The sequence below is a fragment of the Netta rufina genome (genome assembly GCF_964035555.1).
Source record: "Netta rufina genome assembly, chromosome: 6".
Taxonomy (NCBI): Eukaryota; Metazoa; Chordata; class Aves; order Anseriformes; family Anatidae; genus Netta; species Netta rufina.
Window position 1 is genome coordinate 26,142,466 of NC_140129.1, and position 13,264 is coordinate 26,155,729.

A 13,264-nucleotide genomic window follows, 5' to 3' on the forward strand; every position below is an offset into this window, starting at 1 on the left:
TGCTTCTTCCCATGCACCCCAAACGCATAAATGCTCAGAAAAATCAGTGGCATTCTGGCTGGCATTAGATTTTAGCATTGGCCTAAAAGAAAGCTTTCATGCAAGCCATCAGGGACAGGGGGAAGCTGAAAAGAAGACATTTCACTTTAGGACACTGATTTATCATGAGTCTCTTTCTATTTAGTACTCAGGGCTGCTCCTAAGATCACTTGTAACACATCTCAGAGGTCCTCACGCCACAGAGCAGACTTTATTAACAGCAGGTGCCAAGAACCAAGCAGTCTGGTAGAGCTCCCCCAGCAGCAGTTATAATGCATCAGAGAACTCAATCTCAAAAAAGTTTGAGGAATCTTTATCTACACAGCATCCTGTCTTGAAGTCACCCCTTAGCCCTTTTCTTCTCAAAGACCTGCTTATCCATGGTCATTAACTTGAGCTTTTTACTTTTAGTACAAGCAGTTTTGCTTCTTATGATCCCAACTTTAGGAAGCTGGGACACTATAAAGCTGTTACCGGGTGTAGGCCATGGCCAAGTGCCATAGTTTGAGGGTAGAATGCGCTAGGTGGGGAAGGATCAGGAAGCAGCACTTCCAATATTTCATTCCTGCCCTGTGGTAAGGGGCAGACATTTGGCTTCAGTCTGTCTAGAGTAAGTATGGGCTGGTACTACCAGCAGTTGGGAGAATGAGCCAGTCTAGTACCATCTATTGTATACGCTGAATATGCATGTCATGTCTTCACATTCAGGCTTACATGTAGAATGCAATCCTCATGATTTAGACACAGCTGTGTGATTCAGTCACTGCAATCTAGAAAGTGAGACTTCTGAGCAAGACTGAGCAGATTTATCTCATCAGAATTCATCCCACGGATACTTCCCATTGTTAGTTAGGAAACTGCTCAGCAGTGAACTTCAGCATTAAATTTTTACCCTTACCTGGGGTTCACAAATTCAAATGTGGGGAAAAAAAGACCAAGCAAACACCTTCTCTTCTGTAGCACAGTATCACTTACCCACTGCATCTGGATATAATCCTCTATAAATGTTCATTTACACACTGGTATCACTAAACTTTCAAGACGCTCTTACCTGGACTTGTCCCAATGTATGGAACAGCAATAAACACCCAAGTCTTGCACGCTTGGTGGGGAGTGCTTATTAGCTACCAATTTTACTATTACTTTTTTTTGCCTGACCCTTTCAGTGGCATGCCTACTGTAAGTAGAATGTGGAGTTCTTAACCAGTAAAAAAACAAATCAGACAAAATGATAAATATTGCTTTATTAAATTACTTTTATACTTCTACAAAGAAAAATTTCTGATTTCCGTTACAGAATTACATGAAGAAAAATCATTGCTGTCTCCACAGTTATCTAAATTTAGATACAAAAAGGTTGTAAAAAGACCGGCCTATTCAAGTTACATTAAAAAAAGGCAGAGAATAGACAAGTTCCCTCAGGAATCTTGAGGCTCAGAAATATAAAGTCCTATAATACAATGAAATTAAGGATTCAGCAATGTGTTGAACAATTGTAAACTGTAACTGCACTAGTGGACCACATTATTCAGCAGTTTCCTTAAAGGTATGAACTGTGAACTGAACAAAAAGTGTAGCTGACACAGCAGACCTCATTTAGTTGCTCTCCCTTTTACACCCTCCAAGTTAAAGCTGTAAGATCAGCATTCAACATTTAAATGATAGGAAGGAAACTTGCCTCCATAAATATCAGAAATTCCTCCATTTCATAAACTATTTATATAAAGTAACTAGCTGTTACAAATCAGTTTCAAGTAAAACAGGTGGCTGAGGCAAAATAATCAAAATCAGATCATACACAATTTTACTGTAAATACAGTAATTTGAAAGGTAAACACATAACCATAGCACTGACAACGTATCAATGCTGCTGTGTTATAGACACGATGTGTCAGTAGAAAATTAGGATGTCTTTATTATCAAAATCGAGGACATTCATTCCAGTCTCTGGTAATCTAATCTTAGTGCAAAACAGATGCTAAGACATATTTAGCAAAAAAGGTGATATGTTTAAGGCCAAAACTTTGTTCAGTCATCACTATCGCTTCCAGATTCACTCAGCTGCAAGTCATTTCCTAAAGAAAAAAAAAAAGAGAAAGAGAGTCATCGTATTAGTCATTTTCAAGGAAACACTTTTCTTCTTTCGAGATTTTTCCCCTTTACCGATTAAAGGCTTACAAAAACTAATACCAGGCAGGCTGAGAGAGAATAAATAGGTGTCAATCCTAACTCCTCGGTGACAGAGCCTTAGAGACCACATTTCTACAATTTTAGAATCTTAGCAGGAAAGACATTAGCATATTTGCCACAAAAGCATTTAATACCGCTGGATAACAACAGATGACACCTAGCTATCCTTGCTAGCCACATTTTCATGTTTCATAAATGGGAACACTGCTGGTGAATGCAGCCTTACAAAAAAAAAAAAGTAGGTGTGTTTTTTTTTTTTTTTTTTTAAACTTCTGAACGCACTCAGCTGTGCTGGAAAACAAAGTGATGTCTCAATCAAGAGCAGCAGTTCTTTGATGTACCTTTTAAAGATGTATCAGTGACCTACTATTTCAAACAGGTTTTGGAACAAGCGAACAAACAAAACATCAAAAGCAATTTTACCCAGCACTTTAATTTGGAGGCTATATATATATTTCAAAATGGGAAAGCAAGAAGAAAGACTACATTGTGCTTGCAATGGCTACCCATAAGCTTAGTGGGGTGGGAGTGAAGGAATCTTTCCAGGATCATAGATAATTAACAACAAAAAAATCAGCAGCATGCTATAGAGAATCTACATCGTATCAGCAGTTTCCCACATATTTTAAGAATTTCTTCCAGCTAGTATGCTTTTCTTCACCCCTCCCTTGCCAAACAGCCATGAAAAAAAAAAAAAAAAAAAGAATGCATCTCTTTCATTGAACAGAAGTGGCCTAAAAACAAATAAAATGACTAAAGCTGAGTAGGCACGGTATTTTTACATGCTCTTTCCTCAGCTACAGCACCCTTCACAGATCATTTTTGCAGATGGATAAAAGAACAACCTCAACAGGGTAAAACCAGTGAGACATTCAGATCATATCTTTTATTATCAAGCATATCATTTCTGCCAGAACACTGAAGTCTTTAACATGGCTGCATTTAGCCTTCCTTTGTTTTCCACTATGTCATCACTAAAGCTTTGAAAGTGGTACATGAAGCTCTGCAACAAAGCAGAAAACACTGTTTATATAAGACAAGAAGAGTGAAGATGGCTCTTTCCAGCAATCCATGAAGTACTACAGTAGTCTTTTTTTTTTTCCCAATCCTAAAAAACAAAACATTTACAGCCATATTATTTTATATTAAAAATTTTTTGAAAGACATACGATACGGTCAAGAACGATTCAGGACAACACGTTATCCTGAGAAATAATATTTGAAGGCAAATAATGGCATTAGCAAATTAAACTTACGCATTTATCACTCAAAGGAAAACAAGCAAAGAGTTCTTGGAACTCCCAACCCTATTATTCACTACCTGCTCTGGGAGATGGCTGGAGTAAGAACAAGAAGATAACCTTCCAAAGAGTGACTCTGCAGCCTTCTAAAGTTATTTCAACATAGTTAATAAAAATTACACAAACTGTGTAACACTAGCCAAAAATACCAGCGCTTGTGAAAACCAGCAGATGGGAAAAGCCAGTACTTCGAGTTCCAGAGTTAGAAGTAATGCATTGGGATATATTTCAGGGTTATGAAAATGGGCCACAAAGTTTCCCTCTCCCTAAAAAACACCTTCAGAGAGGTGGCAAAACAACAGAGCCTGCAGTCGGGAGTTTTCAGGTGGATTTGGTGCAAGAATAGAAATTTCATTTAGCTAGGGCTCTGAAGAAGCATCTATGCTCAACTGTACTTTGCAGGCAGCAATAAAGTGGGGGAAAAATGTGAATTCAGTCTTCCACAGTGCCAACTGCTTATTAGCAATATCAGTTTACCACAGAATGGTTTGGGTTGGAAGGGACTTCATAGATCATCCAATTCCAACCCCTCTGCCCTAATCTGATGAAATAGATTATACTGCAAATTATGTTTCCTAAACTTTTAGATCAGTGGCTGTAAAATATTTAATTGAATTCATGAGTTTCCCTGTCCCCAATAACTTGCGTAAGAGCGATCGGTGTTTCACAGATCTCGTTACACCAACACCACACAAATACAAAGCAAGTTTCATGACCAGCTGCTGTACCAGCACCAACTATCAAAAGAAGTGAAGTTGTATTGAGTGCTGTGTACATAAAACTCTGCCCCAGAAGAGTCTGTGTTGATTTTTCTTGGGAAATAAAGCCTTATTTAGCTTTTACTTCAACTAAAAGTCAACAAAGCAACATATGATCAAATATCTACAAAGAAGAGATTCATCAGTGCTACCATTTACAAACTGTTCTAAGGCAAGTCGTGAGCTTAAATGATCAGCTTCTGACAGGAGGAGGGAAGAATCCAGATTTTGGGGGAGGACCTTGCTGCTGAAGGTGAGGGGCAGCTTTGAGTCCTACCTCCTCAGGAATCCAGATGATGTACATCTGACAGAAGTATTTGGTTACCGTGCCCTAGGACACCACCTCCTGTTTCTTCCAAGTTCCACAAAAGCTCAGCTGTATGATTTCTACGTGTAAGATGAAACTCTTCTTCCTAACCCTTCCCGCAGCCTTCTGCCTGCACGCAGCAAGCCAAAGGAGAACTTCACTAATTACCCAGCACAGCCCTGATTCTGCAGAGGTGCACAAAAACAGTCACGCACAGAAGCGGACCAAGCTCCAACAGGATTAGACAAGCAAACTGCTTGTGCTGACATTTGTTGCTTCAATATTTTCATTTTTGTAAAACATTTGAGATGGAAGAGATGACCGCACAGGACCCCAACAGAGAACTCCTGCCATTCAAGCTGGAACCATGAGCTATTCATTTATATTCCCCAGGTTTTGCTGTTATTTTCCCTCTCCTGCCAAATTTCCTCAACAAGCGAGCTGGAGAAACATTCTCCTTGGAAGTGTTTTTTTTTTGGTCTTTGTCTAGTTGAAGTAGGTTTTAAATGTTAAAAGTACTCAAGTTAGGAACAGATTTTTTAAGCAGTAAATAGATCTGTAACCATGACAGAAGTAAATGGAGTTAAGAATTAAATATCTGTGCAAGACAGACAAGCCCAAGGCTCGATGCTACAAAGGTTCCACCACAAGCACCATCAAGTCACCATCTCCCCCCGTAATAGCTTTGATGTTGTCATGTTTTATGCAGCATTTTCTCACTATGACTGTTGAAACTAGAGGAGTTGGCCACCTGTACTTGTGAGTTTGTTTCTCAGTTGAAGTTTTGTCAGCTGGGATTTTGTCACTGGGGATAGAGCTTAATCTCGTTTTCATAACAGCTTTATTTAAAGCATGAAGAACGGGAAATCTCATTTGTGAGTAAGGGTTGAAATAAATGGCATGCTGAAGTTATGCAAATTATGAGCATGAAGACATTGTTCTTCACAGTGACAGTAAAATGAAGACAGTGTTTAGTTCTTTACCCATGAAGTCACAAGACCTTTCCATCTGATCTTATCTGTTAATGCAGTACACAAATAACCAGCACAGATATTTGAGTATTTAAATACTAGCTACAAAAAACACCAAACCTGTTCATGCTATCATTAAGCACTGAAGCGAAAGCAGACTTGCCAGAGTCTAGAATGTCAGTACAATCAGTTTACATATAAATGATAAACCCTAAAGTTCTTAGACAGCACACCAGGCTTTATGGGAATCTCTTCATGTTGTGACCCCGCAGCTAGGCACCTAATTAAAGATGTACTCACTTTCAAAGCATCACCATAGCTGAATACTCACAGCTTCTACATCTGAACACTCCAATTTAGGTGGCAAACTTAAGACCTCACCCCCCTTCCCTGTCTAAACTCTCCTCTCTTTGGACTACACCGAGCATCCAATTCCAAGCTGCACAGCGACCACTTGAACAACATAGCAGCTCCTCTTCAAATTGCATTTTTAGTTTGTTGAATTGGTGGAGTAAGATAGCATCACCTGAAAGCAAACCATCTCCTCACTTACACACAGAGGAGAGTTCGTTCTGCTATGCTGTCTGGTGGAACAGTGCCATGAATAATAGTAACTAAAGTAGCTAAGAATATACTATCTCTTCTGTAATTCCAAGTTCTGCCAGCGTAGTATCTTTCCCGTAGTTTTAACCAAGAAATTATAAGCATATGTTCTGGGAGTGCCCTGTTAGCTCAAGTATTTTCATTACAAAATTACTGTTCTGCAGTCCCAATGTATATAGCTGGGAGGAAGCCAGGAAGGCTTAGGAAATATTTTCAACTACCTCAGCTTTAATTTAGTATCTCCTGGGACCAAGAGCCTTCTAGTCCAGTGCCTAATTCAGACCTCTGCTGAACAATCAAACCCTAGCATCACTTCCCACAGTTTTAATTATAACAGAGACATACTTAAAAACAATATGGTTTCCTTTCAGCATCTCGATGTCTGGAATTGTGTACTAAGAAAAGAACAGCCTTTGTACTTACGTAGTGTATTCATCATATGACCACTGCTCTCTTGGGATCTGTTATGACTGGCATCTTTGTCAGGGACAGCCTGTTGTGGTATGGCAGACACAGTAGGCTGTGGCTGCAAATACGGCATGGACAGAGGAAGAGAGGGCTTCGCTTCCTCGTCTTCAGAATCACTGGAACTATTTTCACTACTGGACGAAGAGGATGAAGAACTTTTAGAGTCAGACGAACTGTCAGAGCTGCTCAGCTGGTCCATGATACTGGCTTCTGCCTTTAGCTCTGTGAACGATACAATTTGTTTCTCAGTTAGCAGGCATCATAGTTGAAATATAAGAAAGATTAAAAAAAAAATAACAAAAATCAACAACAAAAATCAGGTACGTCAGTCAACATATTACAGCAACTCAAGAACAAAAACACTGCAGAAAACTCCAGAACAAAGAAAAGGGTACAAGCAAACATCTAGCCTGTCATGTGGTTGTCTTCCCCCAGAGCTTGGGCATTTTCTCCCTTTCAAGCCAAGCATTAGAACAAGAGTAACTGTGCACCCAAATGCTAACACCACATTAGCCTTTAATTTCTGCAGCTGGCAAGTCTTCTGTATTTTCCTCAGCACCCTGAAGATGCCTTTCACTGAGTAACCACTGCAGTTACAATCACACAGATAAGTTAGCAGCAAGACGTCTGGAGCTGCACCCAAAATGCCTCCCAGCAGTTCAGCAGAGCAACCAACGCGCGTGGACATTACGACATTTTGCTGAAAATGCAAAGCACACAATATCCGAGGGAGCCATTTACAGTTTGCTATTAGGAAAATTTCACCAAATCCTTACTCTCTTTATAGACTTGTGAAAAAAATAAAGCTAGAACAAGAGAAAGACAAGAAATACTGGAAGTTAACACATCAGTCTGACTCAAATTGCATTCTTGGCAAAAAACTCACCTGACTCTAATATTTAGGATGGCATGACTGGTTAGGTTGTGTTGCACAGTATGCATTTCTGATATATAATAGCTGAAGTGCCACACAGAGAGACTTAAGTTTTGCAGAAACTGTACACAATAATTACACAAAACATGGGTGCTGCTGAAGGAAGAAATCTGAAACAGACCACCGAACCCTGCTGGATTGAGATTTTATACAGCAACTTGAAGAGTTATCCAGAGTGCAGAAGTTCATCATCACACAAAACTGTAGCTACCCAGCCAGTTGCTAAGACAGCCCTACAAGCACTCAGAATACTTCAGGAACAGCTTTGATATAGCAGACATGAAAAGCAAATAGGAGGGGACCTCATCTCGCTTCAAATCTCCCCAATACAGAAGAACAGGTTGAAGATGAAAGTGATCGAGAAGAAAGATTGTTCAGAACTTAATCAAGTGAAGAAAGGAGAACAAAAGAATAAACTTCAACACAAACTTCCATGAAGCCTCCTAATTCTGTGTTATCAAAGGCCAGTCTAAAGGAAAAAAGGTGTTCAGGAAAACTGGAATAGCATGGCTGTAAGTACAAGGAAAAACTAACCTGATGCCAAGGAAGAACAGAAAGTACAATAAGGCACCATATTGGCCAACTGACTCAAACGCAAGGAAAAAAGAGGTAAAAAGTTGGAAGCATCCTGCAGCTAGTAAGGGATGTAGAAGAGAACATAAGCTGATAAATCAAGCTAGAAAAGCTAAGGTGAAAATTAGGATGCAGCTAGCACAAAGATCAAGAAGTCACTTCAAAATTAGTTCTAGAGGACTGATCTACCACCCAGCTGGGGCCATAAGCTCATCAAAATGTAACCCAAATCCTATGCGCTTAATGCCTCTTCCTCCCTGCTCTCACCTGTGACCAGTAATAAAGGAAAAAGCTTCAAGCAAAAGACTAGCAATTAATACCAAAAACCGAGGAATGGGATCTTTGCCTGGAATTTTGAAAGAACTTAATTCTCACAGAAAACTTAAATATTTTCAGTAAGGGAAAGAAGGGCTATACATACACCGGAGGACAAATGCAGAATGACCTCCCCCCCGCCCCAGAAAATGAAGATAGTAACAAGTTCAAAGCAGTGTACTTAAACAGGAATAGTCAGTTACACAACCACAGGATGAAGCATGATTAAGCAGGCAACACTTCTGAAGAGCCTGCGAGTTACAGTGGGTTGCTGAGCACAGTCCTGCTGTATCGTGCTGGTGCAGAAATGGCAAGCATTAAACTGGGACGCGATCCTATTTGGTCTTTTCGTATGAAAATAAATACATACTGCCTGTCAAACATTCATCTTACTCGACTCAGCACTGCTAAAACCTTAGATGAAATTCATTCTAGGCGCTACGCTTGAAATTTTTGGACTAGTTGGAAGACAGGAGAGTGACAATGATCAGGGATCTAGAAAACTTAGCTTCTAAGGAAGGACTGAACCAGCTGGCATCACTTTGCACAAAGAATCAGAAAGCCATAGCAGCTATTGAGCACCTGAAGCACTGCTTAAAAGCAGCAGAACAATCTGGCCTATACCTGCATGATTAATATTAAAGTAGCAATGGACTTACTGTCAGATTTTATTTATTAGAAATAACCTGAACTTTAAGGAGAGCAAAGCCTTGGATTAGATGCCAGAGGGAACACATGATCTGTCACCAGAGAGCTCAAAGAGCACATTAAAAAATATGTTAGAAATCTGACTTTAGGACAGAATGATGGTCTAGATGACCTTAAAAGGTCCCTATCAGCCCTGTTTTTCAGTTACTCTGCATTCTTCAGTAACCATCAAAATCAGACTCGCAGTACAAAAGAGTTTGATGTGTTTTGGCAGCCACTTTGGTGCCTTGCAACGTTCAACACTCCCACTCCCCCCAAAACAACCAAACACCAAGAAAAAGCATCATTTTATCCCAGGCACTCACGTTCTTTGTCTTTGCAACTCAGGATGCATCCTAGTACTCTTCTGTAGTATAAAAATTTCTGGCCAGAGTTTAAGCCCCAAATGAAAAAAATCTTTATAATGACACATCTGAGAAACCTGCTTAAAGGAATTCAAAGCATCTCGGGAGATAGACATCAATTCTGATCAATGAAACTGCCACCTGGTCGTATTTCTCTAGCAAGTAATTACCACCTGCCATTTCCCTTGTCCTCCAAAGTAACAAGGCCTGCTCCTAAACAAAACACGAGTGTCTCACCAAACCAGTGTCTCAAGAATGCCGTACACAGCACTGTTCAAGGGTTGATTTATGCAGGCTTTTAGCTGTCTTTTCCACTTGAACATCATCTTTCACAAGTCCCATCCGGTAATTTACAGCTGGAGATGTAAAGCACCACAGCCTGTATGCTTGCTGAGTGCAGAGCACAGAACGAGGAGCGATGTCAGAACGGGAAGCGACTGGCTTGGTTTTGGGTTTCTGGGCTGCAAAACTACATGCTCGGTTAAAGAAGCAGCAGAAGAAAATCTATAAGACAGCAGTGAAACCCATTAGCTGAACAGTCCACCTGATTTTTAATCTTAGTAAGTCTCAAATACTCCTCAGTTATCATTTGAGCCAGAGCAATCACTTCCATACACTGATAAAGTGCTTATATAGTCAGCTTCTGGGACAAACCTCCTCTAAAAAACAAAGCTTGGCTCTTAAAAACTAATTGCTAATTAAGAGCAAAGTTTCTAAAATCTCTAAACATGGCAGTGGAGCTTACCTCGTTCAATGTCATCCATAGGAGAAGACAGAAACATCTTTTCTTTTGGCGGAGAATTTTTAACGTTGTTTGGAGTCTTGCTTGCATGTCGCATTTGCTGCTGTTGCTGCTCGATACGAGACTGGACCTTGCTGCTTCCTTCAGCTCTGTGTGCAAAAATAAAATCAAGTTACTCTAGATGACAAGATGCAAGGAAAAAGGCAGGAATACTGTACCTTAAGTTACGGAATTATTTGTCTCACGCTTTTCTAAATAGCATCAGTAGATTTCTAAGTATATTATTTTACTGGCATGTAATTAGATTTATTTTATTTTTAAATACGGTGCCAATAATTTGTAAACTCTTTGTTAGTTGATTTGTTATAATACCCAGCTACCCAGGAACACTTCATAGCAATTCTGCTGAAAGCAAGTTCTGTGGATTCAGCAGCAGAGAAAAAATAACAAACACGTATGGGGAAAAAAAACAAGCCACTACCATTACTGAAAACAGTCAATTAAAAAAAAAATTGCAAGTCAGGATAACTACTGACTACTGGAAGTAGGGAAACTACTTTTCCAAAGAGATTTTTTTTCTCCTCTGTGTTCATCAGGTAATTGTTACCACCTCTTAATAACAAGACATCTTTTAGTCAAAGAAAAAAATCCTATTTCTTCCGCTGGTCAGCGCTCAAAAGCTGCAAAGTCAGTGTGTTGAGCAGAGGCCTTTTACCCTGCTGAACAAGGCTGGGGACCTTCTAAAAATGCTGTTTTGATAAAACAGTCATGGGCTGCAGCATCACGCAATGTAGACCCAGGAACAAACTGATTTTCGTAATGATTAAAGGATAGCTGCTGCTCCTGTAAATCACCCACCTCGTTTTTTTCACAGTGATGTTGCTGCTGAGTTTCTCTAGGCGACATTCTCCAGTGTCATGATTGATAATTAAGATACATTCTTTTAGGTAAGGCTTCTTTGAGCCCTTGAACACAGTCACTGGTGGAGTTGAGCCCTGTTAAGTCAGAAGAGCCCAGCGAGTGTTACTACTGCAGTCTTTTTTTGTTATCATAAACAGAAAGCAATCCATTAGTGATGACAAGTTCATTATAAGTAATCACTGCTAGCTTTTAAAAACGTTATCAGTGAATTCAAATTAAACTCATCCCAGCCAAAAGCAGCTGGTGACTGACTGGAGAGGGATTTCACCTGGCTTAGCTGAGCATTTAATCAGTTTCACACTTATTTCCAAAGGAGAGCACGCTCACTGTAGGGCTCCTTTTACCAAGAGGGGTTTCAGTAATCACATCAGCAGAGCAGTAAAGCATAGCAGGTAGTAAATTTTCCCTTTCCAGTCTTTCCTGCTTTAGAACTGCACTACAGCAGTAAATACCAAGGGGAAACTTGCAGTGCCAACATCCACACGAAGCTCTGCTGTGTACGCAACACTTCAGGGTCATCCTACAGCATATTTCCAATGCAGCGAGTACACTTAAAGCTACAGCACAGCTGCCCAACCTGTAGGTCCTCTGCAACTTCACTCTTTTAGAGCAATTATTTTTATACTCTTAAGTGTTACACTGTCAGCTGTGAAACAGCATTAAAGCTTCATCTCCTTCTGTACTCAGCACGTATTTATTACAAAGTCAGCCCTCCCCCTATGCCTGCCATGCCTCAGCCACCCCACTCACCTCGATATTTGGCAACGTTATCGTCACCTGTTCCCCCTTGCCAACCTCCAGGTCTCCTTCACAGGATGTATCGATAGACGCAGGCTTAAAGTCATCTAAACAGACAAACCAACTTGGTTATTTGCAGGCTTTTCAGCAATCTTATAAACATAGACACCTTCTGAGCAACAGAGCGCTTGGAGGCTATTAAGCTAAAACCTTTTTTTTGCTAGCGTGTCATCTGCCATTCCCCCAAACAAATCACTCCACAAGTCAGCAGAACTCTGGGGCAAGCTGGTTTCTCTCCCTGTTCAGCGTAAACGCTAACTACCACCTTCCCGATAAAATTAGGAGAGTGCTTTTGGGTGTTAATGGACAGAAAGCTGAACTAGCCCTGTTCTACTGCAGAAGATAAATCCTCCCTTCCTTCCAGCAAAGCAGCAAGTAGCTCTTGAAAGGAGCTACTCCCCCCCTCTGCTCTGCTCCTGTGAGACCCTCCTGGAGCCCTGCATTCAGCACCAGAAGGACAGGGACCTGCTGGAGCCCCTCTGCTGTGGGGTCAGGCTGGGGCTGTGCAGCCTGGAGAAGAGAAGGCTCCGGGGAGAGCTTACAGCAGCCTGCCAGTACCTAAAGGGGGCTGCAGGAAAGCTCAGGAGGGGCTAGAGATTAGGTATAGAGAAAAAACTCTTCCCTCAGAGGGTGGTGAGGCCCTGGCACGTCTAAAATCAGTGGAAACGCACAGAACGCCGCGAGCTGCCAGCCCCACTGTCTGGTTTCACTACATGGGGCTGCACCTCGGCACAGCCCCACAGGGAAAGGGCTGAACCAGAGCCCAAACCCCTCACTGGGAATGAGGCAGGGCGCTGGCTGGCAGCTCCAGCAGCGGGTGGGTGACGCTTTGGGCTGGTTTCGGGACCCCGCTCCCCGCTGTCACCCAGCGCCCCCCCAGCCCCATAACCCGCCCCGGAGCCACCCCCGGTACCACGGGGGCCGAGCCGAGCCCCGGCGCGCTCACAGCGGACGGTGTGGAAGGCGCAGCGCGGCTGCTTCTCGAAGGTCTCGCCCAGCTTCAGCACCCGCTCCTTGGGCTCCAGGAGCGGCGGCGGGGCCGCGCCGTTCATGGCGGGGGGGGGGGCAGCGCTCACACCATGCCCGGCACCGCCACCGCCACCGGGACCCGCACCGGGACCGGGACCGGGACCGCCGCACAGCCCCGGCGCCGCGGGGGCGGGGCCTCGCCGCCGCCCGGCCACGCCCCCTCCGCGCCGAGGCCACGCCCCCATCTAACTCTAAGCCACGCCCCCTCTCGGCTCGCTGCCGGCCTATCCCCCGCCAGCCGGCAAGGGGATATGCAAATGAGA

At 42.2% G+C, this 13,264-nt stretch overlaps 1 protein-coding gene across 1 annotated transcript; it reads right to left on the reverse strand.

Moving 5' to 3' along the window:
• Window positions 1-1,312: 1,312 nt before the first annotated feature.
• EAF2 (ELL associated factor 2) lies at window positions 1,313-13,116 on the reverse strand. Its single transcript, XM_084289641.1, has 6 exons — window positions 12,919-13,116; window positions 11,925-12,019; window positions 11,112-11,248; window positions 10,257-10,402; window positions 6,593-6,859; window positions 1,313-2,114 (listed from the first exon to the last, which is right to left on the reverse strand). The coding sequence occupies exons 1-6, from the start codon at window positions 13,022-13,024 to the stop codon at window positions 2,068-2,070; spliced, it is 798 nt and encodes a 265-aa protein (XP_084145767.1). The 5' UTR covers window positions 13,025-13,116; the 3' UTR covers window positions 1,313-2,067.
• Between the last annotated feature and the right edge of the window lie 148 nt (window positions 13,117-13,264).

What these genes read in the sequence shown, in the direction of transcription:
- EAF2 (XM_084289641.1), bottom strand. Translation starts at nt 13,024, where the DNA reads ATGAACGGCGCGGCCCCGCCGCCGCTCCTGGAGCCCAAGGAGCGGGTG. An exon ending in ATCACTGTGAAAAAAACGAG is followed by an intron (nt 10,403 to 11,111) that starts GTGGGTGATTTA and finishes TTTTGCACACAG; the next exon opens with AGCTGAAGGAAGCAGCAAGG. An exon ending in TCATATGATGAATACACTAC is followed by an intron (nt 2,115 to 6,592) that starts GTAAGTACAAAG and finishes TTTTTTCTTTAG; the next exon opens with GAAATGACTTGCAGCTGAGT.